General features: G+C 41.1%; 3 protein-coding genes across 4 annotated transcripts; all 3 read right to left on the reverse strand.

Moving 5' to 3' along the window:
* Positions 1 to 82: 82 nt before the first annotated feature.
* On the reverse strand, positions 83 to 3,649 carry LOC139392327 (thioredoxin-like protein 4A). The gene is made up of 3 exons (XM_071140234.1): positions 3,189 to 3,649; positions 2,974 to 3,077; positions 83 to 2,304 (listed from the first exon to the last, which is right to left on the reverse strand). The coding sequence occupies exons 1-3, from the start codon at positions 3,312 to 3,314 to the stop codon at positions 2,133 to 2,135; spliced, it is 402 nt and encodes a 133-aa protein (XP_070996335.1). The 5' UTR covers positions 3,315 to 3,649; the 3' UTR covers positions 83 to 2,132.
* A 3,727-nt stretch (positions 3,650 to 7,376) lies between these two features.
* Positions 7,377 to 13,967, reverse strand: LOC139392326 (thioredoxin-like protein 4A). Its single transcript, XM_071140233.1, has 4 exons — positions 13,828 to 13,967; positions 13,379 to 13,557; positions 11,044 to 11,147; positions 7,377 to 8,065 (listed from the first exon to the last, which is right to left on the reverse strand). Exons 2-4 carry the CDS (start codon positions 13,529 to 13,531, stop codon positions 7,894 to 7,896), a joined length of 429 nt encoding a protein of 142 aa, XP_070996334.1. The 5' UTR covers positions 13,532 to 13,557; positions 13,828 to 13,967; the 3' UTR covers positions 7,377 to 7,893.
* A 152-nt stretch (positions 13,968 to 14,119) lies between these two features.
* On the reverse strand, positions 14,120 to 25,416 carry LOC139392185 (activity-dependent neuroprotective protein 2a-like). 2 transcript variants are annotated; one of them, XM_071139968.1, is made up of 4 exons: positions 25,136 to 25,416; positions 18,532 to 18,653; positions 18,090 to 18,203; positions 14,120 to 17,942 (listed from the first exon to the last, which is right to left on the reverse strand). In XM_071139968.1, exons 2-4 carry the CDS (start codon positions 18,637 to 18,639, stop codon positions 15,264 to 15,266), a joined length of 2,901 nt encoding a protein of 966 aa, XP_070996069.1. In that variant the 5' UTR covers positions 18,640 to 18,653; positions 25,136 to 25,416; the 3' UTR covers positions 14,120 to 15,263. The 2 variants fall into 2 exon arrangements, with proteins under 2 accessions (XP_070996069.1, XP_070996070.1); XM_071139969.1 differs by having other exon boundaries at positions 25,291 to 25,315.
* Between the last annotated feature and the right edge of the window lie 1,513 nt (positions 25,417 to 26,929).

Consider the following 26,929-nt stretch of genomic DNA (forward strand, 5'->3'; position numbering starts at 1 on the left):
AGGGGGCATCAACCACTTAGTGTATTTATGTATATCCTATTGTACTTGTTCTATATTGAGACATTGAACATAGGCCTATATATGTTTTTTTGTATTTTTATTTTATTCCATCATTATCATGATGAACAGTTGACATTCTGAGAATAAGGGATGATTGCAGTGAGTCCGGATTAAAACATTTTGCCGAGGTTACATAATCGTGATGACTGTAATCTGTTTGTCAGAAAACAACGTTCCAAATGGATGGTCTCTTACATAAAGAAATGTCATGGAGAGTCCCAAAGGATCTGATACCCATTGAGCTCAGTTCAACACAGAAAGGTGCATCATGGGTTAATTAACTAGGTGTCAATGAGGGAAACGCCTACAGCTCAAAGCTAGAACATCTCGGGAAAAGTCAGAAAATTCAGCAACAGAAACTAATTGGAGTTTTAAACTATACAAACAGTAGCAGACATGTCGTGAAACAGTAAGTTCAGCCTACCGTTCTGTAGTCCATTCTCATAAAACTTAGTTTAAATTTGACTACCATTCTGTGCTATTTAACCACGCCTATTAGGATTACACAATGCCTTAAAGTGTCTAAATTATACATGTCTTTCGTCTAAAAACATCTGATTGATCTGATTGTTAGCCTACTTAATGATTTATGAAAAAGGTATACACTGTAGTTTTTATGGAGGCTACACACACTCTTTAGTAAAGTTCTCCGAAAGTATTGTTTCACACCCACTTGTGCATTTCAGTTGAAACTGTTGCCAAGCACGACCCGCAGCGTCAGGGACGCACAGCTTCAAAGACAAATCCCATTGATTTTGAAACGACAGCTGAATCAGGATGACGGAATCCAACTCAAAAGCTGCAAAAGAATTGACAGAAATTGTACGTTTATTTTCTGTATAGCTTTTTTCTTACGCTGATGGTAACATTGGTATCTGAGAAATAATCGTTTGTGTTGTCTCTCCCACAGATGGAAGCAACTATGCAGAATCTTCACAGTAAATTTCAAAGCATGTCTGACCAGATTGTTTCAAAAAATATCCTTTATCACACCCTACTACTAGCAACCGTTTTATTGAATTGAAGCTGCTATTGAAGAACGGTATCTAATAGCTACCAGTTGAGATTATAAACAGAAATCACGTATTCAAGCAAGACCAAATCTCAAAATTGCAGCTATTTTTTTAATCAGATTAAAAAGGATTTATATGAAAGTCCTAATCTAGTGGATTTGAGAATAAAATATGAATTTAATTTATTTTCTCTATAAATAAATGTTTAATGTACAACCTAGACACAGTGTATAATAAATAATAACTACATATATTTCAAGACTGCCCTTAACCAACCCACTGGATGACATGGGGACTCGAATTGATGACCTGGAGAAGAATGTTGCCGACCTCATGACCCAGGCTGGTATGGATGAGCAGCAGACTCCTAAGTGACCAAGCCATCAGGTTAACACATATCAGATCAGCTAACTTCACTTGATTTTTGAGGTTCCACTAAAGACAGATGTGGCATGACAAAAGGCCACACATAGGCAGGTTATTACTGATCTATTGTTATGTAACAGCCTATGGCATTTGCTTTCTCATTTAACGGGATGTAATTTGTGGGGGATTTTACCATGTAAACACAATACATAGAAAAAACTATAATACAAAAGAATTCCAAGTCTTTTCTCGATCTTCCTGTCATCGCAGCACTACCCATAGCATTTCAGAAGAAACAAGTCACATATACATACAGATTAAACATATGAGCCAATTTTCCAGACCCAGATTAAGCCTAGTCCTACACTAAAAACACACTTTCAATGGAGATTCCTTATTGAGAAAGAAGCTAGTCCTTGACTTAATAATCAATCTGGGTCCAAGAATACAGGCTGTGAAGTGATAACTAAATGGCAATATAAAATATGAGCATAACATTTATTAAATCAAAGACACCAAATGATGGTTTTTATAACTGCTGTTGATAAAAGATGACTTGGCTATAACATAAAAGAGAGCAGGACACCTCGATCTGAGCCTTTTTGTAGTCCAGCTGTCTAGAAAGTCTCATAATGAAAGGACAGATTTGCTCCCATTGGGCTTCACACAAAGCAATGGAAAGGGAAGAACCAATCAGTATCTGTATTTTGTGGAGTAGTCCTTAGGAGATACAACCAGACCTCGTCCTTTTCTCGCCCCTCGGTAAACGGTCTCAACAATGTCAATCATCTCCTGCTTGTCCTCCATGGTCCAGTTGATCTTGTTGTTGTTACCAGTCCCCAGATCTATCATGATGTGCTTGTTCCTGGAAGAGTACAGAAAGAATATTTCAGTTTTCACAAAAAGAGGGCAGCAAAGATGGGAGCAGGCTGTCCACTGAAGCAGCTTGGAGCTGGTTGTATTAAAGACATGATCAGGAACCTGGGCGACTAGTATTTTTTAAACCTCACAATTTGGGTTGGATGTGTCAATGTGTAGCTCATACATGCAATAGATTTTTACATTTTAATAATTTAGCAGACACTCTCATCCTGAGTGACTTACAGTAGTGAGTGGATATGTTTTTGTACTTTTTCCATACTGTATAATCTAGGAGCAGAATGACTGTTTTTACCTCAATTAGCTATGAAATCCCTAGTTTGAAAGCAATTTCCACCTACATTTTACCACACGTGGGCCAGCCCCCTAGCAATTTGAGTTCTAGCCAATGAGCTTCAGTCCCTCGTCATTTGAGTGACAGCTAACAGGATGCACACAGCAGAGAAATGACAGTGCATATACGCGACGTAGTAACGGGACAAAGAAATCCCAGCCAGCCAAACCCTCCTCCCTAACCCAATTGTGCGCCGCCTCATTGGTCTCCCGGTCACGGCCAACAGGGTCTGTGTTTACCAAACCCATTTTTGGAACCTGGTAAATGTTTAGATCAAAACTAGAGATTGGAGGTGCAACCTGATGACAACGTGAAACTCACCTGAAGAAGAACATGACGGTGCAAGGATCATACAACTCGTACATCTTGTTGAAGTCCGGCACCGCTGTGATGTCCACCAAATAGATGACTGCAAAGTTTTTCACCTGTTGGGAAGAATAGTGATGTTTGTACAGTAAAAATAGCAACGTTCAGTTAAATGTCTTCACAAATGTGAAATCCAAACATCAACAATGGTACAGTAAAATGCATATTACCTTTTCAGCTACGCTGTACAACACCTCGTCCATTTTCATACATGTTGGGTCCCAATCGTGTCCAAACCTAATGACCAGGGCTCTATCCTCCTCGGATAGAATGGCTTGGTGGAGATGCGGCAGCATGCACGATATCTTGATGCTGCAGTGTTAACATGTATCCTGGGAGAGTCATGTTGGGAAGTAACACGTTTGGTTAGCTAGCTAGCTAACGTTATAGCGAAATACTTTATCTGGGCTGGATCTTGTCAACAATGTTTACTAACGTAAGCTACATATACTGTGTACAACGTTGTTCTCAACAAAAAGTAACAAATGCCGCTAACAGAAGTGTGTGTGTGAAAAGATTAACGAAATAAAAACCACTTCTGTTGTTTACGCCTGCGCATTACGTCACTAAAAAGCGACAAAACGAAAAGACGGTGCATAACATACCGCTAGCTGGCTAAACAGATAAGTATGCATCAGTCTTTTTTACAATAGCACACTTTGGTTAGAGACCACCTAACTCACAGATACTTTTTTTAAAATATAAGTTACAGCAGGGAAATATTCATCCATAAGAAATCAAGTATTCTGCACAATTCAGCAACAACGTAGGCTCAAACCTTCAAGTCTAAATAAATGTTTTGTTTCGCAAGGACTGAACCAAAATAAAACCCAACAGGTATAGTACGTACGAAAACTGACAATCAAGTGACACAGGAAGAAGGTGAAAAAATAACAGAAATAACAAATCCAGAGAGAAATTAGCATATTAAAATCAAGTTAAAAATCAAAAATAATATTTCACAAAATGACTCGACAAAAGAAAGAAACAAAACGCAACATAACAAGGGTGAGGAAAGCAAAGGTGAATGTTACTATTTATTCGGGAAATCTAGTTTGGTCATATTTATCCTGATGTACCCTGATGAAGACAGTTTGGCTGTCAAATGTTCGCTCACCATTTAACATTCTTAGTTTTATTAAGCAAGTTTAAAAACATTGACGTTTCGGCCTTCAGAATAATCATAGAGGGAAGACAATTAGAGAGAAAACTCTTCATCTGGTGGTGCTGAGACGGTGTGGTAGACCATACACGTTGGTACTCAGGGTGTGGTGTACTATGGTCAATGTCTCCACCTAGTGATGAAATACAGAAGTGGAACCAGTAAAAAGCCATTTGAAAACTGGGCAAGCTTTTTTCAAATACAGGTGTAATTGATATACAACCATTACTATATAATACATATTGAATATGTTGGGTATTGAAAAAAATAAACAGTGCTAAGCAAAACTAGAGATAGCAACAAATATCAAAAGATTAGGCAAATAGGTCTAACTGGTTTAGTTAGTGCACGACTAAGCTTCCTCCATGTGTGGCACTGGAACAACAAACATATGGGGCCCTTCACAAAAGCATACTATAGTCCTCTCTAGGTTAAAACCTCTGGGAACTAAAATATCTAAGAAATTGATCCAGAACGTCTGTGACTTTCCAAAATAAAATAACTCACAAAGCAAGTGTCCTCGGTCTTTGAAATGGAGGGCCACTGGGCTGTTGGGGTCAGCACATCGAATGGCCGACACTTCGATTGCTCACACGGGCAACGAATCGCATAGATCACATTGCGAGAATTGAAATTGATGGTACTTTTGATTTTTATGTCTCGACCCAATCTGGGGTGCGAGAAACTTTTATACGTTTGGTGTACTGGCATTGCATACAATTGCCACATGTAGTTAGCAGGGGGAATAACGAGGAGACTGGTCTTGTTTGCGCTTTGGCTGGCGGCGGATCAGCCAGCTTTGTCTTTAGCTCTATGGTAAGCGGCCGCAGGAGGCTGTTGAAATGAACTAGCTAGTGCTGAATGAGTGTAAAATATGCCAATGTTTTTTTGTGATGCCTAGTAGTTCTGGACTTTATAGAGTGTAGGTAGTGACCAGTTGGATGGAATGTCTTATCTCTAGGGCTTGTGGGCTTACTCAGTAGTTGTGCTCTAGGAACATCAGTTCTGAGTGTGGAGGAAATTGTTTCTGTCAGTGTTCTTTCTGAATAGATCAGATGAGAGGAAGGTACCTGTTTTAGTGATGCATACATCCAGGAAGTCTAGTCCTCCCTCATCAAGTTCCATAGTGAAGCACAGGTGTCCTTTAATGAAATTATTCTGAAGGGTATTGAAGGCCGAAACATCAATCTTTTAAACTGGCTTAATAAAACATATTTTTAATGTAGAGAGAGTTGCGCCTTTTCCTTTCCAATGACTTCTAACATTTTTAAGTTGCACCTCGACACTATGATTGAGCATCCTCCATTACTTTTCCAGGTCTGGAAAACAATGATTTTCTTGACTGTATGAACTCTGTAAATACTATTCATGCAACATTTCATTTAGAGCTTAATTGAGTGCAACAATTAGGGCTGGCACAATTACCGTATAACTGTGTAACCAACGGTTATGAATAAAGACAATCAAATCATTGTAACCGTAAAATTTTTTTTACAAAAATTGTTGGAACCAACAGCTGATTTAAGACTGGACAGCAGGGCAGTCGTGTGGCAATTAGACTGGTAAACTCTTGGGTACCCTCGCAATGGCTACTTGGTTTTGTGATGCAATAATTTCCATTGTAGTGTAAAATGTTCATTCAAATTATGTTAACTGATGTGCCTCATGGAATGGAATGTATTTTTTGAACTGTCAGTGGAGTTAAAATAAATCAGATGGATACACTTCCTGCTTTTACTTCGTGCAATGGCTGCTAGTCCAACCATTATGCCATCACTAGCTACGTTTCAATGAATTTTCCCAGTGATTTGTCAACATTTTAAAAGTTAGCATAGAAAATAGATACAATTGCCTACTGTGAGTTTCCATTGAACAATTGTGTCGATAAAAACAGCTGGACTCAATGACATCACACCAACAAATAAAACGTTGTTGCAATTATTATTTTTTTTTATATCCTTTTAGGCAAATTCTGCATTAATAAATTAGCTACAGTCTGTATGCCCTCCCACATACAGTATCTGTTTCATGTCTCCGGTATCCAGTGAAAGCCAGAATCAATTCATATGCCAATTTGCCATAATTATCATGTGCGAACAAATCGCCACGGTGAAATCTGCACTCCTGTAGATCTGAAATAATTGGATGGTGAAAATTGCATCCACTCAAGCAAGGTGAAGCAATTCAGGCATTCTTGAACTGCAAATAAACATTTTTAAATTGAAAAAAAAAAAACAACTTCACAAGCAGTAGGCATTTAGAATGGACATGGCGGCACCCCACGGGAGGTAAATCATTGGATCCGATTCCATACAATCTATGAGGACTGCAACCATACATGATTTATTTATGCCCAAGTCATGTTTTTACTTCCATCTGGTTATTTAGCTCACAGTCACCCTGTTAACATATAGGTTATGGATTTCGTACAGAAAAAGTGTTTGCAAATGCAACTAGGGCCATGACATTACGTTCCTCGCGTACCTTCAACATTATCCTGCAATCATTTATTCTAAAGAAAAAAAAAACACTGGTTTCCATCATAATTTGTCACAATAAGGAAAGTGTCGAACTGATACATTTTTTGTTGTCGATCTTTCGAAATTGTATCCTTTATTGGCTGTTCCCATTACACGTAACAATTTTTGTTTCTGCAGCATTGCTTTTGTTGAATAAACCCGAGTCAATGGAAACCTGCCTATAGACATGAATGCGGACGGCAGTTATATTCATTATATTTTATTGGCAGCACATGCAGTCAGGAGCGGCGGGGAGGAGAAAATGTACATCAATATATTGTTTTGTTATTCAAACGGTTATTACGGTGACCGTGGTCATTTGGCTGGCCAATTACCATTATCCAAAATTCTATGACTGTCACAGGCCTAGCAACAATAGGAAGCCTATCGTCTCACAGCCAATAGGCTATATTAATGAACATACAGCTACTGTAATTACGCAGCACAATCATTTCACATTTGCCAAAACGCAATTTGCGGGAAAACACCGTTCTAAAAGCGAACCTGATGCAAGCGGTTTATGTGACAGATGACAATCCCTGTTAGAAATTTAGAAAGAGGGGAAATATAAAGATGCAACAACTAGGATAAGGGTTGCTATTATGACTAGGATTGTGGTTTTAGTTTGTGGACAACGAAATAAAGTTAATATGAAAAACAAAACAGGAGAGAAATGCTGGTTTCAATGAGTAAGCCTTTATAAAATAATTCCAATGGTCGGATTTTGGCACGGCTACTTTTAAGCAATGCAAGACATGCCTCATAATATCAGGTAAAACATCCAGTTTTACAAAAATTAAGTATATGTTTTAAACATGCAAACTGACTGCAGCTCAGAGGGGTGGTGGGTGATGCCGTCTTGAAAAAAAAAAAAAACACATTCAATGGAGATTTTTCATTGATAATTATTTTTAATAAAGGACTAGCCTTATTCTAGGAAACTGGCCTATGAAGTGATATCAAATATGAACATGACATTTATTAAATCAAAGAACTAAATGTTGGTTTTCATAACTGCTGTTGAAAAAATATGACATGGCTGTAAAATTATTATTTTTTTAAATACAAAAAAAAAAGAGCAGGACACCTCGATCTGAGCCTTTTTGTAGTCCAGCTGTCTAGAAAGTCTCATAATGAAAGGACAGATTTGCTCCCATTGGGCTTCACACAAAGCAATGGAAAGGGAAGAACCAATCAGTATCTGTATTTTGTGGAGTAGTCCTTAGGAGATACGACCAGACCTCGTCCTTTTCTCGCCCCTCGGTAAACGGTCTCAACAATGTCAATCATCTCCTGCTTGTCCTCCATGGTCCAGTTGATCTTGTTGTTGTTACCAGTCCCCAGATCTATCATGATGTGCTTGTTCCTGGAACAGTGCAGAGGAAAAGGGATATGTTTCACAGAGTCATGCAGGACTAAAAGAGGGGAGTTCTCAGTCAACTGAAGTAGCATTGGGCAGTTGTTTTCGCATCCCTTAGACAACTTAATTAATCATTGAATTTATTAATAAGCCGGGTCTAAGGGCAATCCATAGCAACAGCTTGCGAGATTTCGCCCGACCCTTTGCTGTACCTGTTGAGCAGCATGTGTCCCGTGTTGGATGGTATTCATAATTGGTAGATGGTTTTGATGGAAAAGCAATTGTTTGTATTGCCAAGCAGTGCCCAAGAAAGTATTAAATCCAATTGTTTGATGCTACCACCACCCACTCAAATCTAGCTGCAATATACATTGATGTTATTTTGTTGACCAGTACGTGGCAGCACTGTGCCCATTTTGTGTGGCTACTGCATGTGAACCACAGACAGGAAGTGGCATGACTGCGAACAGTCTGTTTACTTGTCTAAAGGCGAAAGCATGCCATCCGTGTGCAGTCACAGATGGAACAATGAGCCAGATTATTTATTTATTTATTTATATATATATATATACTGCTCAAAAAAATAAAGGGAACACTTAAACAACACAATGTAACTCCAAGTCAATCACACTTCTGTGAAATCAAACTGTCCATTTAGGAAGCAACACTGATTGACAATAAATTTCACATGCTGTTGTGCAAATGGAATAGACAACAGGTGGAAATTATAGGCAATTAGCAAGACACACCCAATAAAGCAGTGGTTCTGCAGGTGGTGGCCTCAGACCACTTCTCAGTTCCTATGCTTCCTGGCTGATGTTTTGGTCACTTTTGAATGCTGGCGGTGCTTTCACTCTAGTGGTAGCATGAGAAGGAGTCTACAACCCACACAAGTGGCTCAGGTAGTGCAGCTTATCCAGGATGGAACATCAATGCGAGCTGTGGCAAGAAGGTTTGCTGTGTGTCAGCGTAGTGTCCAGAGCATGGAGGCGCTACCAGGAGACAGGACAGTACATCAGGAGACGTGGAGGAGGCCGTAGGAGGGCAACAACCCAGCAGCAGGACCGCTACTTCCGCCTTTGTGCAAGGAGGAGCACTGCCAGAGCCCTGCAAAATGACCTCCAGCAGGCCACAAATGTACATGTGTCTGCTCAAACGGTCAGAAACAGACTCCATGAGGGTGGTATGAGGGCCCGACGTCCACAGGTGGGGGTTGTGCTTACAGCCCAACACCGTGCAGGACGTTTGGCATTTGCCAGAGAACACCAAGATTGTCAAATTCGCCACTGGCGCCCTGTGCTCTTCACAGATGAAAGCAGGTTCACGCTGAGCACGTGACAGTCTGGAGACGCCGTAGAGAACGTTCTGCTGCCTGCAACATCCTCCAGCATGGCCGGTTTGGCGGTGGGTCAGTCATGGTGTGGGGTGGAATTTCTTTGGGGGGCCGCACATCCCTCCATGTGCTCGCCAGAGGTAACCTGACTGCCATTAGGTACCGAGATGAGATCCTCAGACCCCTTGTGAAACCATATGCTGGTGCGGTTGGCCCTGGGTTCCTCCTAATGCAAGACAATGCTAGACCTCATGTGGCTGGAGTGTGTCAGCAGTTCCTGCAAGAGGAAGGCATTGATGCTATGGACTGGCCCGCCCGTTCCCCAGACCTGAATCCAATTGAGCAGATCTGGGACATCATGTCTCGCTCCATCCACAGACTGTCCAGGAGTTGGCGGATGCTTTAGTCCAGGTCTGGGAGGAGATCCCTCAGGAGACCATCTGCCACCTCATCAGGAGCATGCCCAGGCAGGCGTTGTAGGGAGGTCATACAGGCATGTGGAGGCCACACACACACTACTGAGCCTAATTTTGACTTGTTTTAAGGACATTACATCAAAGTTGGATCAGCCTGTAGTGTGGTTTTCCACTTTAATTTTGAGTGCGACTCCAAATCCAGACCTCCATGGGTTGATAAATTTGATTTACATTGATAATTTGTGTGATTTTGAAGTCAGCACATTCAACTATGTAAAGAAAAAAGTATTTAATAAGAATATTTCATTCATTCAGATCTAGGATGTGTTATTTTTTTGAGCAGTAATTTTATATATATATATATAGATAGAAGTATCTTCTTGGCATTTCCATTCACTACCAAATACAGTAATGAGAGGAAGCACTGACTGGCAATAGGAAAATATGGAATGAGATGGATTTTGGCAGACATTTTGTAAATTCTTTAATTGATGAAACACTTGAGCTCAAACAGTTTTTGGTTCCCAAAACTAGAATGTTAGAAACAGAGTGGACTACATTTGGTAAACTTTACCAATTGCCAAAGTTTAATTTTTTGTTTTTGTTTAGGAGTGCAAGGGCAAATTGAGTTATTGTACACGTGCACTTCAGGGTAGGTGTTGCCTACCGGAAATGTGCAAATACATGTGCAAATACAATACAGTACATGCCAATAGGATCTCGCTAGCTGGTGCTTGGCTCTGCCGCTCTTCTGCCCACTATGACTCATTTGTTCCCATTGGAAATGACAGGCTGTGGTCTATCTTGGGTTAGTTCAAAAAAATATTTGGCACAGTTGTGGAATGCTTCTGAAAATAGATTGAATTTAATACCCTCTTGGGCACTGCTTGGCGATGCAAACAATAAGTTTTCCATCAGAAATGTTTACTGATTAAAAATACCGTCCAACACAGGACACATACTGCTAAAACAAGTAGTCATTGGCCGAATACTAATCTTACATGCTTCTCCTATAAGCATAAGGCAGAACACGTTACTGTACTGTTAAACTGTACTTCCTGTATACATGACGCCAAGCTTCGTAGGGCTAAGCATCCGTTTTCACAGCTAGCCTATATGGTATGAGAGCCTGTATTTGCTACACCCATTTTTGTTGAACATTTGCAACAATTTAGCAAGTCAAAAATAATTGGTTTACAGGGCTAGGTCAGACATGACGACAACTTGAAACTCACCTGAAGAAGAACATGACGGTGCAAGGATCATACAACTCGTACATCTTGTTGAAGTCCGGCACCTCTGTGATGTCCACCAAATAGATGACTGCAAAGTTCTTCACCTGTAGGATGGGATAGTGATGTTTGTACTGTAAAAATCACAACTTTCAATTAAATGTCTCCACAAATAGAACTGTGGCAGTCACAAAATTGTCAGCTGGTGTTTGTCAAGCAACTACCTGTCAGTCTCACGGTAATTGACCATTAATTAACAAACATTTAGCATCTCCTGGTTTCCACAAGCAACTGATGCAGACCTTTGGAACATCTACAATTGAAAATGTATAATACATCTGTGTAATATAGTCTACACCTTCACAATAAATCCATAATTTATTTTAGACAGGTCTAAAGAAGCATGATATGAAGGAGATGTCTATTTCAGAAGAACAGAATAGCATACTCTGAGTTGTCTTTATGTTAGGTCCTGATCTGGCTATGCCAAATGGCTGTGGGCTACACTAGTTCATTTAACAGACAAGATTTGCTTAAAATACAGTACCATTATTTTATAGTATGAAGAATACAATTGAACAAAGCTGAATAAAATAGAAAGGATATTTTCACCAAATGATTTGAGGGAGTGCCACAAGCAGCTATTCTGTGTTGAGCGGTTAACAAAATAGGTACTCCTATTCGCTTAATTTAGTTATTAATTTAACTTTAGTTCTACAAATGGTGGGCTATATGTTTTTATTTTTAATACATTGTAAGGCTGCATGATGTGACTAATGATGTGACTAAAGATGATTTGGAAAAAAAGGTAACTTGAAAAGGCATGAGCTCTGCTTTGTTTTTTTGCATAGGCTGTACACGCTTCAGTCTCATTCACAATTTGACAAGCACTTGATAATGCCTCACATTTCCAACGCACCCCTCACTCATGACTGTCCATCACATGGGTATTTCTCACAGGCTATAAGTGATAACAGTAACACATCGGTAACGCAACTGTGCGTGTCCTTATCCAGTTCTGAAGTGCATATTGAAAATATTGGATGAACTGTTCACATTTAGTTTGTCAGCCAACAAGATGAGTAGGCCTAACAAACACCAAAAGCACAAGCCTATGTCAATCTACTAACCCCAAGAGCACATAAATATACCTATTCTATGCTAAAAATAAATATTCCAAACATAGTCTGGGACAGTTGTGGGATGCGATAGATCCCAAATTAATACAACCACTAGCATAAAATATTTTTTTACGCAAATGTGGCTGATGCAACAGATCAGAACGTTTAGCCTAAAATGCTAATAGGCTATTTCTTCACATTTTAAGCTCAGCAATGCACACACGACTATAAGGCTATAAGCGCAAATGTTCCATTAGCGGGAAAAAAATTAAAAGTGACCGCAAACGTGATTATGCATGTAATTCTTTTATTATAAAAGGTGCAATTCTATGGTGAAAATGATCTTCCGCAAACTGGAAACTCACGCGGCGCTTATTTATGCCAGTTAGGCTCTACACCCCCTGTAAAGCGGGTTCATGTGCTTAATTTTAAGAAGTGATTTGGCCACTTTAGTTTTGTACAAACCTTATCAAAACATATAGCCCTATGGGCTAGGCTACATGAGGTGTGCGACTGATTCGAAAAAGTGACCCCCCAAAAAGGCATTGTTTGTTGCCTTACGCTGGGCATCATTCACAAGTTAAAATATATAATTCACAAGTGATAGGCTAATAGTCAAAAATCTAACTATTCTTGATTTAATCTGGTCTTTACATATACTAAATCATGTGTGACATTTGTTTTGATTTAGAATGGACCATTATCATGCACCTGTCTCAAAACATCCATGCACTTAAATAGCAAATGGAGGACGCTTTTCCCGTGGTTCATTTTCATGCCAGCCAGGTAGGCTATACTCCTGTTGTAAATATAAGCAATGTGCTTAATATTAGGACAGTTGAGAAATAAATATAGGAGGCCTAGCCTATAGAAAGCTGACGTGCGCCTCTTTTTAAAAGGCCATCAGACGTTCTCCTGCAATTGCATAGCCTATAGAAATGTTGTGCATCATGGCTCTCATTACTTGTTTGATTAGATTTTCAATTACATTGTCAGAGTGATTAGAGGGACAAGAGTACTGAATAGCAAGCAGTTAGCACGTTTGGAAGGCTACTAATGACCATCAGCAGCATCAGATCTTGGAAAAGCCTGATTACCGTGACTAAATGGTCACGTGAAATTTGATTGCCTGTGTCGCGATAATACGGTCACGCAACAGCCCTATTCACAAATCTGAAATGCAAACAGCAACAATGGTATAATAACATACATCTTACCTTTTCAGCTATACTGTACAATACTTCGTCCATTTTCATACATGTTGGGTCCCAATCGTGTCCAAACCTAATGACCAGGGCTCTGTCCTCCTCGGATAGAATGGCTTGGTCGACCTGCCAGCCGTTGTGGAGATGCGGTAGCATGTACGACATTTTGACGCTGCAGTGTCAACACGTATCTTGGGAAAGTATAATACGATTAAATGTTGGGAGTCACGTTTGTTTACGACTTGTTACAACTCCTTTTCTCAGCTACATGTTGTTACTATCTCGAACAGCAGAAACCCCGTTTCTTTAGATATAAATTAGAAGCCCAGCTACTAACTAGCTAGCTGGCTAGATAGCTAAGCTAGCATGGCTGGTTTGGACATTTACAGAAAGTCAAAGTTGAAAGACCTCAACTAATATTAAAGAATATAAAATGTGATTTGGTTTCAAAACACACTTACCGTATGAAATTCTCAAACTCCAAAGCCTTAAACTGAGGCAAACGGGAAGCCTGGGTCTGTAGTGAAAAGACGAAGACCAGGAAAACGTCGTCTGTTTACGGTCGCGCACTGTCACTTATAAAGCGACAATAAAAACGGACGGCGCATACCAATCGCGTCAATATGTCTGCCACTAGCTCAATGCACTGGTTACACAAAAACATAATTATGATCTTTATAGATCGAAATACAGGGAATGGCTTTCTTTTACAGTAGCCCACTTTGGTTAGACAAGCTCTCAGACAGACACCCATTAATGAGCAAGTTCCAGCAGTGAAATATTTATTGGAAAAAGTTTATTCTGCACAGTTCTGCCACAATGCATCAGAAGGCTCAAACCTTCCAAGTCTATACACATTTTAGCTTCTGAAGGACCGAACCCATCTAAAACCCAATAGGTATATAGTACATAAAAACCTGACAATCAATTGCAAGTGACACAGGAAGAAGTTGAAACAAGGAAGAAAAACCCACAGGGGAATTAGCATATGAAAATAATGGTAAAACCACCAGGAGAGGTTGTCTGTTTTCACCAAATAACTTACAACAAAATTAGTGGACCAACATAAAAAAGCAACAAGGGTGAAAGTGATGTAGGCTATGGCAAAAATCAGTATTTTTTAGCGAACTCTGAACAATCCACTACATAGTTCCAATAAGGGAAGAATAGCACTCGATACACATTCTGAAAAGAAAAAGATGGACAATGTCTTACAGTTATGAATATACTCAGTCTCATCTGGTCAATGGATTCATATAATCACATAATAGATTTGAGTTACTATTGAGAACAAAGGACAATAACTATTATACAGACATACAGAAAATAAGTCTTATGATACAGAAACACAAAATTGACAAATACTGTTCATTAACATTCTGAACATGAGAGTTAAATGCTGTAGTTGTTTTAAAGTCAGTCAATGATCCCAGTTTGAATACTTACACAATACCAAATACAGGTGTCTTTATATAGCTTTAACATTTGACAGCATTTCAAAATATTATTCAAACTGAATCATGGTCGTTAGGCTGAAAACACGTCTTAAAGGTGCCGCCTAGGTGGAAATGGTGGATTTAACCGTGCTGTGGTTGTATGAAACAAACCCCTGAAAACAGTGTCTAATACTAATACAGTCCTCACTTGGCTTTACATTTATTTTTTTACACGTGTATACAGAGGTTTGTTTTAACATGTAGCCTATGAGAATGTCAACATTTGATTTACAGTTCTATGAAAAGGAGAATAATAAGTCAACATCTAAAATTTTGTTGACAATTACTAGCAGGGAGACTAACATCAATATAAAAGTATACATTTCAGGGCACTGCAGTCTGTTGCAGTCATCCAGGTAAAAGTATCTATACAGACTGTACATGCACTCTGAAGTGACAACTTAGACAGCCATTGCCTGTGGTTCTAAAGGATCCATCTCTGGAACATCCATCTGATGTGGTTCTAAAGGACCTTCTTTTGGAACAGAAATTTCTGGTTTCTCTCCTTCTGGGGAATCCGTCTGTTCTGGTTCGTCGGGTTCCACTTCCTGGTCAGCCATCTTTTCTGGTTCTGCAGGTTCCACCTCTGGGATGAGGAGGTCGTGCTTAAGTTTTTTCAGCTCTGTCATGTTGAAGCCCATGAAGATGGTAGGGCTGTTCTTCTGAATGGCCTTCATGCACTTCGTGCGCTTCATTCCAAACAGGGTGGACACCTCAGTCCGGGTCAGCCACAGTCTCTTGGAGAGCTCTTCAGACTCCTTCTTGGTGGGGTACGGCTTGGTGTGGAAGTATCTGGTGAGGAAGTCTTTCCGCTCCTCAGAGGGTCGTTTCTCCATCCCACTGGGGTCCAGGGCCAGCTGAATATAGGGGTCCATCTTGGGTACCTGCTCTCGTTTTTCCTTCTCTCGTTGCTTACGGAAAGCTGCCCGCGCATCCCTCTCTTTCTTGTTGGCCTCCATGGCCTCCCTGAAGGCCGCCTCCAGCCTCAGCTTGCTCTGTAGCTCAGCAGGGGACTCAGAGGGCTGGGGGACAGGAACAGGGACGGAGGCCTGCGCTGCCATGGGGACTGGAGGGAGCTGGGCAGAGTACAGACCTGGCACCTGGACCATCTGCTTAAAGGCCATGACTTGCTGTTGGCGTCCGTTGGTGGGGGCGGGCTGGAGTCTGTCTGCATCTTTAGGGGTCTTGGGGGCACGACGGCAGCGCTGTAGATGGATTACTATAGCTCTCTGCGTGGTCTTGCCTGTGTAGACGCCGTTGCAGTAGATGCATTTGAATGCTGCAGTCTTAAGGATGGCGTGGACGGTGGGTGCGATGCAGTGCTTCCCACTCAGATGGGCCTGGTAGTTCTCCACTGTGACACACTTCTCTTCACAGAAGGGGCAGTCGGTCCGCATCGTTTTACTGGGGTTCCGACACACTTCCTGTTTTCCACCAGGCTGCATCTTGAGGAAGATCAGGTCTAGGGAGTTGGTGACCAGAGCCAGTTTCAGCTCTGCGTCTCCCAGGATCTCTTTGGGGGCCATGGTGTTGATGTCAAAGTAGGGGAACAGAAGGTTACCGCTGTCGTCTGTGTACAGTCTATACTCTCGCCTCATGAAGTCACAGTTGGCCTTCTGTGTGGGGTTGTGTTGTGTGTTTGTGTGTTCAACCAGTTGTTGGATGGAGTAGAACATCCCAGGACAGTAGAGGCAGTTAAGCCCGTGCAGTAGGTGTTCAAAGAGGCCCTTTTCAGACAGCAGGATCTTACACTTCAAACACTTGACTGTCTTGTCAGGCATCTTCCTGAGGAAGGGAGCACGGGCAGCCAGGCCCTGCTGCTTAGCTGTTCTGGGCTGGGCCTTGTGGGCAGCCTGTTGATGAGCCTCATAGACATTGGAAGGGAGCAGTTCATTACAGATGGGACAGGTGATCCACTTCTTGGCTTTGGAGTTGAGAGCAGGATTACCTGCTGGTTTGATTGGTTGAGGAGCCTTGCTGATCAGCTGGATGTTACTTGTCTGGCTGGGCATGCCTACCGGCGTGGCGAAGGTGTAGGTGGGCATGCCGTTGACCTTGTTGCCAGTGGGGAAGAGGTGGCTAAGGAGGGACTGGGAGGTCAGCATGGTGCCCTGGGGGTTGCTCTGGAGCATTGTACCCTGGGGGGTCCCCTGGTTCAAGGGGAGGCGCTGAGTCACCATGAGGGCCTGGGACATCCCTGGAATGCTGATCTGCACCCTCGGGGGCAGGAAGACCTGCTGGGGCTGCTGCTGCTGACTTTGGACCCCTATGGTGAAAGGCACCTGGTTGTGAGGAGCACCAGGTAGTGAGGCGCCAGAGGGCAGTCTGACCATGGTCTGGCCAATGGGCATGGTGGCTGAGATGGCCCCCTGTGGCAGAGCACTCTGCAGCTTGACAGTAGCCCCAGGCTGGACGAGGCCCTTTGCCTCAGCACCGGCCAGCTGAACCAGGGCCTGAGGGGGGAGGAAGCTCTGGTTGGGCCCTGCCAGCTGCTCAGGACTGGACACCTGTGGCATCTGTTTTTTAGGGGCCAGTGTTTGGTAATTTGTGGGCTTGGCGTACTGAGTGTTCTCCAAGATCCAGGTCCTGATCTGAGCGCAGGCCCACTGGTGAGTGGGAGAGGCCAGGATGTGGTGCAGCATGTGCTCCGTGCTTTCAATAGCCATCTTACACACCTTACAGAACTGCCTGGAGGCTGTATGGGGGAACTTAGTGTCTGGTATCCGTCCTGAGAAGTGGTGCCACAGTTTCTCCAGGTGGTTCAGCAGGACGTGCTTCTTCATTGAGAAGAGGTTTGAGTCCACATATCGGCACTTACGACACTTAAACCGGTCTCCTTTCTTGGTAGTTGAATGCAGAGATGCTGCATCTTGGTCCACATTTGGAGAGCCATGAAAGAGGAGAAGGTGCTTCTTGAGGAGTCGGGGGTGGGCGACAAAGGAGCAGATCTGGCAGGGAGCCAGGACACACAGTTTCCTCTCATACTCATGGCTCCGCTGTAGATGACTCTTGTAGGAGTACCAGTTCCGGGTGGAGTACTTACAGAGGGAGCAGCACAACAGCCGCGTGCGGTACGGCCACTGGGGGAAGGAGACACATCGATAACAAGCATGATTAGCAAAATAAGACCATTTTAAATTGATCTGTCACTTCACTAAGGAATGCATGTTATATTTTTTTGTTGACATCCCTATCAGACTAGCGCATCTTTCTAGGTGCCATTTTACCTTTTTCTTCCTCTTGCCTGGGAAGGGCTCACTGAGGTCCACCCACTCAGTCTCCTGGAATGCCTCATCAGAATCAGACTCTTCATCAGAGTTCTTCTCCTTCTTTTGCAGCTCCTGGAAGTTGGTGACAGACAACATACAGTTAAGGACAACAAACAGCTAAGTATCATGGGAAGAAAACACTGATCAATGATCTCTGAACATTCACTATCCTGTGTACCAAATGGCACCTTATTCCCTTTACAGTGCACTACCTTTGACCATCGGGAATAGGGTGCCATTTGGTACAGAGTTATGGGAAAAGTACTATCCATGCCTATAAACAACGGGTAATATGGCAATAATTAGGCCTCATCTAGCCCCCAAACAAAAGTTCCTACAATGCTCTGATACCTATAAAACAGATAGTTTTAAACATAAAAATTGCACAACAAAAACATACTTCCAGAAGGTTTTTGCAATCCTCCAGTCCAAAATCACTCAAAATGTGTTTCACTCTTCTCCTTGTTTTTCGGATGTTCTCCAAGTTTCCAACCGGGACCTGATACATTGTTCCTCAGCTTCCTGAAAGAGAGAGCCATGTTAGGCCAGGTAATATTATACACATCCAAACGAGGGATGGGATTTGACTGAGTACTTGCATGATTATTTTTCCTAGTACTCAAAATATAAAAAAACAAAGAAATAGGCCTATGTGCACATATGTCTATGCCAAGAGTAACGATGACTAATTTATCATATCCAGTACATATAACAAATCCTAATTTGACCTAATAAATATATTGTGCCTTCAGAAAGTATTGAGACCCCTTGACCTTTTCTGCATTTTGTTACGTTATTCTAAAATGGACTAAATATAAACCATTCCTAAGCAATCTACACACTTGACATAATAATGACAAAGCGAAAACTGGTCGTACATTTTGGATTTTTGTTTGGGGGGGTACAACTGTCAGTTGAACAACTGAATGAGTCTTCCACATTTAACCCAACCCCTCTGAATCAGAGTTGTGGGGGGCTGCCATAATCGACATCCCATGTCTTTGGCGCCCAGGGAGTTATAACTAGCTCAGGGGCCGAACGACAGGTTTTTACCTAGTCAGCTCGATGATTCAATCCAGCAACCTTTCGGTTACTGGCCCAACGCTCTAACCACTAGGCGACCTGCCACTCCTAATTTACACAAGTATTCATACCCTTTGCTACGAGACTTGAAATTGAGCTCAGGTGCATCCTGTTTCCAATGATCATCCTTAAGATGTTTCTACAACTTGGAGTCCACCTGGGGTAAATTCAATTCATTGGACATGATTTGGAAAGGCACACACCTGTCAATATAAGGTCCCACAGTTGACGGTGCAAGTCAGACAAAAACCAGGCCATGAGGACGAAGGAATTGTCTGTAGAGCTCTGAGACAGGTCTGTGTCGAGGCACAGATCTGGGGAAGGGTACCAAAAAATGTCTGCAGCATTGAAGGTTCCCAAGAACACAGTTGGCCTCCATTATTCTTAAATGGAAGAAGTTTGGAACCACCAAGACTCTTCCTAGAGCTGGCCGCCCAGCCAAGCAGAGCAATTGGGGGAGATGGGCCTTGGTCAGGGAGGTGACCAAGAACCCGATGATCATTCTGGCAGAGCACAAGAGTTCCTCTGTGCAGATGGGAGAACCTCCCAGAAGGACAACCATCTCTGCAGCACTCCACCAATCAGGCCTTTATAGTAGAGTGGCCAGACGGAAGCCACTCCTCAGTAAACGGCACATGACAGCCCGCTTGGAGTTTGCGAAAAGCCACTTAAAGGACTGACCATGAAAAACAAGATTCTCTGGTCTGATGAAACCAAGATTGAACTCTTTGGCCTGAATGCCAAGCGTCACATCTGGTGGAAACCTGGCACCATCCCTATGATGAAGCATGGTGGTGGAAGAATCATGCAGTGAGGATGTTCTTCAGCGGCAGGGACTGAGAGACTAGTCAGGATCGAGGCAAATATGAACAGAGCAAAGTACAGAGAGATCCTTGATAAACATTCAACAAAGTACTGAGTAAAACAATGTTTTAAAGTATCCCAGCACTGTCAACTGTGGGACCTTACATAACCAGGTGTGTGCTTTTCTAAATAAGGTCCAATCAATTGAAATATTCACTCCAATCAAGTTGTAGAAACATCTGAAGAATGATCAATGAAAACAGGATGCACCTGAGCTCAAGTCTCATAGCAAAGGGTCTGAATACATATGTATTCAAATCGGTTTTTGCTTTGTCATTATGTGTGTAGATTATTTTTGAATAAAGCTGTAATGTAACAAAATGTGGAGAAATGGGTCTAAATTTGAGGTCGACCGATTAATCGGAATGGGCGATTAATTAGGGCCGATTTCAAGTTTTCATAACAATCGGAAATCGGTATTTTTGGGCGCATATTTTTTTCTACCTTTATTTAACTAGGCAATTTTCAATGACGGCCTAGGAACGGTGGGTTAACTGCCTTGTTCAGGGGCAGAACGACAGATTTTCACCTTGTCACCCCGGGGGATCCAATCTTGCAACCTTACAGTTAACTAGTCCAACGGTCTAACCACCTGCCTCTCATTGCACTCCACGAGGAGCCTACCTGTTAAGCGAATGCAGTAGAAGCTTCTGTCTTTATCAAACTTTATCAAACTAATGTTTTTGTGTATTTTTTGTTTAAGGGGGGGAGGGGCACTAGCAGTCCACAAAGTAGCCTAAATGGAAAATAGACTGGAATATTATTATTATTCCAAAACTGCAGCTCTCTGTTGGAACACATTTCCTACTTTAATCAACCAGTCCATTTTGAAATGTGACAAAATTGTCATTTTGCCAAGAATGTGGCTTGTGTATCCCATCATTTAGATACGTTTTTATAGGCATTTATTTCTGTAGGCCTAACAGGAGTTTGTGTGCCCCCTTAGCGTGTGTAGAGGAGGCAGTCGGAACGCAATTGAGTGAGTGATACACAGAGGGAAAAGGGAATTTAAGGAGAAGAACTGTGTGATGCTTGGTTTGGTTTCTTTTTTGTTGTGCCCCGCAAATGCACATGTACAAATGGAGCACTAGAGTCAAAGCAAATGAACGTGGTCTTCATTTTTTACGGGACAATTTCACTTGTCCGTTCCGGCAGCCACAAAGCACATTCCACAAAATAGTTTTACAGTATATATAGTGATCTCTGGTTAAAGATCATGCTTTGACATCCATGAATGTAGCCTATGGATTAATGTGTTTATGGCTCATAGGTTATTGGTTTACATTTATGGTCTAAGTATTTTACTTTTAGATGTGTGTATTGTTAGATATTACTTTTGGAGCTAGGAACACAAGCATTTTTCTAAATCCGCAATATATATGCGTGCGACCAGTAAAATGTGATTTAGTGACAAGATATAGAAATGCCATTGTCATGTTACCCTCACCCAATACTGCTACTATTTCAAAATCTAGCACCATGCGCCACACAGCAAGATAACAAGAACATTTTGGTAGTTGCCATACGGCCAAAACAAAAGTAAAAAATTTAAAGATTTAAAGCTAAACATATAGCTGTAATAAACAACTCAATGTTATACGGCCACCCTTTATTTTTAAGTTTATCCAATTTAAGGAACCATTTCATGCATTAGTGCCTTGAACATGTCCTCTGGTGTGACATTACAATACATGTTAACAAATGTTGAATGTTAAAATAATTGACTATTTTGTTACTTATGTCTTTAAAATCAGTAATCATATTCTTGCATTTCAATTAAAAAACAATTTGCATGTATAACGATGATAACCAAGTGTCTCGCTATTACATTTTGGGTAAGATTCAGTGATCTCACTAAACCTCAATAAATAAAAAAATTTAAAAAGCCATTTTTACTTGTGTATTGATCGAATGTTACCTGCCTCATGCTTAACAATTATTTGTTAAGCATGAGGCGGGACATTACGTCACACCGATGGACAATATTCAACTGGCAGTCAAATTTGACCGCTAAAACATCATTAATAGCACTTTCACAAGTTTCTGACCACTGAAAAAAATGCTTCTAAACATCAGTAATGGATCCTCATTAAACTATTTTAAGTGTACAGGAGCTGCCAACTCACGCATTTGACCCTCACACCAGATCTTATATCTCACGCATTGAAAAGTACTGCTGTTATTTGTAGAATTAGTCCATTGTATAGTAAGTGTGTTAACTTTTAAACCGTGCTCCAAATCGTTTTTGAAAATCAGACCATCTGCGCCTGCAACTTATCACGAGCAGAACCTCTATCATTGACCTGTCTTGCAACAGCACTGTGAACCGCGGCACATTGAAGCATATGATTGGTCTAGTTATGTGAGGCAGGGGTTCCCAAACTTTTTCCACTCTGGGTCCCCCCTCCAAGCTTTGGAACATTCCACGCCACCCCTGCACACACACATCTATTTCTATGGGCACAATAACTATTCACACCCCTCTTCTTGGTGCAGGTTTAAAGCTTATTACCTGCAATTCTACACATTTTGTCATGTGGTGCAAAGAACATTTTGCAGTTTTAAAGCTAATTTTCTTGCAATTCTATACATTTTGCCACATCTAATGTGTATGCATGTGACTTGAGTGACATATTACAACATCTATGGGCAAAAAAAACCCAGCTGACATAGGCTAGTTGATCTGGACATTTCTGACAAGTTATAAATAGCTCTAAGCTATACAATGACTAACATGACAAGAGGAACTGATGGTGCACTACCCACTTTTGAAATTGCACCTTGTGCATTCTATCATTACAACTTTCAAGAGTAAGTTTAAAGCCAGACTGAGCGCCTTAAGTGTGTTTTTTAAATATTTATAAACCTGCCCCCCTCCCTAGGAGGCACAACACAGTTTGGGAACCACTAATGTAAGGGATCAACGGGATTGGATGCAGGCGCAATTTTTTTTTTTTTGCGTCCCTCAAGATTAGAGTGGAGCTGAATAGAGAAAGAGAGAATGTACTCCACTGCGTTTATAAAACTGTTAAAAGAGCAGCACAGTAGCTGTTTTATGTACAATTTTGCCCAAACTAGGTTGCTGTTACTCCCGTCCCCATTGCAGAATGCAGCCTTTTGACATGTATTTAAATCAATTTAATCCACACTTGCATTAAATCTCCTCATTTGGCGATTGGCATTAGGCTGTGACAACAAAAAGGCAGCAGACAGACCTAGTTTGGTAGGGTGACATGATTTGAAACTGAAAATAATTTTGTCAAGATTGTGACCCCAAAAGTCTAAGTTTGATTCTGGAGCAGGGACAATGAATATTTATATATTTTTTGGTTAGGGTGTAGGGGTAGATTTATGGCATCTTGTATTCAGGAGATTTTATCGACTTTATTTAGCCTGATCAGTGGAACAATTCTCATTCTTAACAATGGGCTAAAATATAGGGTAATTTGTGTGCAAGAACACTTATTCCCCAAACGTATTTTATTATTCCACTTCTTCCCAATTTTGCCAGTGTAATCACATATTTGAAATCCGATATGCCTACGTGTCTTTGAAAATGACTTATGAGGCTATGTATTTTTGCAGCCATTCCATGGACAGTTTTACATAAACCATACAAATAAGCATTGGATATTAAACACTCCAAGCCTAAACATGTTTTTATTTTTATATATTGTATTGTGCACATTCTAGGCAGATGGTAGGGGGACTCACAACTCAAATGCATCATATTTCATCTCGGTAGAGTAAGATTATAGCAAGGATCTTCAACTAGTAGACGTAAACCACCTGAATATTGATATTCAGGCAATTGTGGATGATTGGGAAATGAATTGTTATAACAAGAACATTTTCAAGACACCCAGCACTTGGGAAACATAGATCAGGGATGGTGAACCCTCCCGTAGAGCAAGCAGTATTTTTTCAAGACTTATTTTAAAGAGTTCACCCAAATTACAAAATGTTTGTATTTACCTTAAAAGCAGTCTATGGACAAGGAGACTGCAATCTATGATTTGGTGACCCACTGCTATCAACCACTAAAAAGTGTTAGTATTTTCTGTGCAGAGCCTTGGTGTAGTGGTAACACTACCTTGCATGTGTCACATACTTTCCATCTGAGAATAAGGATCAAACCCCGTTTCCAACCTTTATACTGTTTCCACCATCTTATTTATTTACTGTCTGAATAAAGTGTCAATCCACCTAAATAAGGTTTCACAAAAATAGGCATACTTTGAGATTTGGAGGGGTGAAATGTTAAAGTCGACAAATTGAATTAATTTCATGTTCAAAGTATCCTTAATACACCGGACCTGTGGTTTTTATTGTTTTATTTTCCACCCTGGTCATAGGCCCAAGCCATGTCAAAATACGTAGAATGGCAGGAAATTAACTTTCGGGACATTTTACTGTTTTAATGTCTAGGGGTTGTGCCAGGGAAAAATGAAATTCACATAGCAAATCTCACTCTAAACTTTCTTTAAAAGTTGCCAGCCCGGAGTGTACTCGTTCAAATTACAGGCACTCGAAAGAGTCCTGTATTGTTCTTTTTCGTCACGAGCTAGCTAACGTTAGCTGGCTAGCTAAGTAGATCCCCGACACAGGAGTTGAACATTTGCGTGCCTTCCTTGGATGTGGCAGCCGTTTCACAGATTCCCTCTCCGGAAACAAATCCTGAATCCCCCCTCACCCGTGGTCACAATGCCCCATGGTAGCCACAGAAATTACAATCGAAGTTGAAAGGGCAGTCATTTGAATGGGACGCCTATGCCACGAAGGGTCACCAAAAGCGGCCGGTGGACCCGAGAGCAAAAATATAGCTAAAACCATCTAATTGTATGCATTGGCGGGAATAAAAAATATAAGCTAAAATGCTAGCTAGCTAGCTGTGTTGAACTCAATGATCAATCATTGGTTGAACTGCATACAAACATGTCTGGTTGGCTGATTTATGAAAGTGGATCTGCGCAAATGTCGACAATGGCAACAATAGGTGTAGATTTGTGATGAACTGTTGAAGATGTTGACTGACCGGGCTACGTACAATTAATTACCTTTGCTTCTCCGGTTATAAAAGGATGGCTGTCGCGTCCTTTTTTTTTTTTTTTTTTTTACCGTGTATGGATAGTTTCACCAATCCGCCAGCGCTTCAGTCTCGGTGTCACGGAAGTGTGCAATCAATCCACCTGGACGATACTCTGACACTCACCTCCCCGGACAAGATGCAACCGCCAAAGTTAATTCAGGAAATAATGATTCACATTAAAGTGAAATAATTGATGTATTGTGCTGTTTCACCCTCCTCCTGAAGTAAAAAATGGCGCTTGTGTTCAGGACATGACGTTTGGGTCCTAATTAGCATATATGGAGGATGACCAATGAGATTGAAGTTAGCTGTGGACTAAATTGGGGAACTTTCCAAACATAATTGAAGTTTCGTAGTGATTTCCTTCCATTTCAATCTTAATTGGTGAGTTAATTGGGCGAATAAACATTATATAAGAGCACAAAAGAGGTGTGGGTGTGGCTGCAGACAGAATCAAGACTCTGGAAAAAGCTAGCTAGTCACATGGTACAATTCAAAACAACCAATAGGCTGTCAGGAAATTGAGGCAAAGGGGAGGGCCAAAAAGATTTTATGGTGACCTCATATCATGCCACTGTTCATCAGCCAATGGTAGACTACCCTTCCAGTCCATTATTTGATGAAAAAAACATAAGAATTTTAGTACATGCTACCTTTTATTACAATACATTAGTGTGTTAGAAATGTCTAAAATAATATTGCAATGGAATTTGAAAGGTACAAATCAAGAATAACAATATTTCTTATTATTGTTATATTTGATATGTTACGCAAAAACAAATACATCTACTAATTGTGGCCAAAGGTGTAGCCACAGAGAAATTTGGCTAGCCAGCTAAAGCTAATCAATCAACTTCATTCTGTAAAACTATAAACTATCTTCAGGAACGAGGCATGAACACAACTGACTTGCCTAGTTAAAAAAAGGTTAAAAAAAATAAAAATGTATTGATTGGTGCCCTAACGCCTTGGTCTACTAGTGGCTGGCTAGTGACCATCTCTTGAAAGCCCGTTGCCAATACATTTCTTATTAAAGCTGAACTTTCCTCAACTTTCACTCCTATAGTCAGGTTTGCATCGTGACAGTAGCCGTGTCCGAATACCCATACTAGCGTACTACATACTTAAATTGCATACTCATTTCGGCGTTTGATCTATTTACAATTCACTTGTCTTTATTGAATAACATTTGACAACAGCTGATAATCAGATAAATTGTCACACTCACACACACACTCACACACACACACAAAATATGAATGGTGGGAGTCAACGCAATCGCGCATTAGAAAACGCATTCGGAGTACTATTTTCACATGCTATAAAACTTTTTTTTCACGTACTATTTAGTACGCTAGTTTGAGTATTCGGACACAGACATTGTCTCTTCAAATCACCACCTTCAGGTGAAAATAAATAACTTCTGACGAATTGTCGCCAAACTGTGATCGCCCCCTGGAGGCCAACAGTAATATTGCAGACCTATCCTAAAACTGTTACAGGCTTGTTATCCTCTCAAATAAAAACTGTCAGTATTCTTTACTCATTATTATATTCCCCATGATGGAAATATATTTTCAAGAGCAACACACAGAACAATGGCCTTGAGCGTGAAATTACTCAATATGCACCTTATGTGAACGAGGTGCCAGTGAAGATAGCGAGAATACGGTGTACATTGTTTTAGAAGAGAAACTAAGTACTGTAGCAGAATGCGATCACAAAGCTTTGCACATCTTTCTGTGAGAGGATTTGGTGTTTG

The sequence above is a fragment of the Oncorhynchus clarkii genome, chromosome 32, assembly GCF_045791955.1.
Source record: "Oncorhynchus clarkii lewisi isolate Uvic-CL-2024 chromosome 32, UVic_Ocla_1.0, whole genome shotgun sequence".
Lineage (NCBI taxonomy): Eukaryota > Metazoa > Chordata > Actinopteri > Salmoniformes > Salmonidae > Oncorhynchus > Oncorhynchus clarkii.

Coding starts and splice junctions, on each gene's coding strand:
- LOC139392327 (XM_071140234.1), bottom strand. CDS start 3,314: ATGCTGCCGCATCTCCACCAAGCCATTCTATCCGAGGAGGATAGAGCC. Junction 3,078..3,188: donor TGTACAGCGTAGCTGAAAAG/GTAATATGCATT, acceptor TCTTCCCAACAG/GTGAAAAACTTTGCAGTCAT. Junction 2,305..2,973: donor ACCGTCATGTTCTTCTTCAG/GTGAGTTTCACG, acceptor GTACTCTTCCAG/GAACAAGCACATCATGATAG.
- LOC139392326 (XM_071140233.1), bottom strand. CDS start 13,531: ATGTCGTACATGCTACCGCATCTCCACAACGGCTGGCAGGTCGACCAA. Junction 11,148..13,378: donor TGTACAGTATAGCTGAAAAG/GTAAGATGTATG, acceptor CCCATCCTACAG/GTGAAGAACTTTGCAGTCAT. Junction 8,066..11,043: donor ACCGTCATGTTCTTCTTCAG/GTGAGTTTCAAG, acceptor GCACTGTTCCAG/GAACAAGCACATCATGATAG.
- LOC139392185 (XM_071139968.1), bottom strand. CDS start 18,639: ATGTATCAGGTCCCGGTTGGAAACTTGGAGAACATCCGAAAAACAAGG. Junction 18,204..18,531: donor ATTGCAAAAACCTTCTGGAA/GTATGTTTTTGT, acceptor ACCAACTTCCAG/GAGCTGCAAAAGAAGGAGAA. Junction 17,943..18,089: donor CAGGCAAGAGGAAGAAAAAG/GTAAAATGGCAC, acceptor TCCTTCCCCCAG/TGGCCGTACCGCACGCGGCT.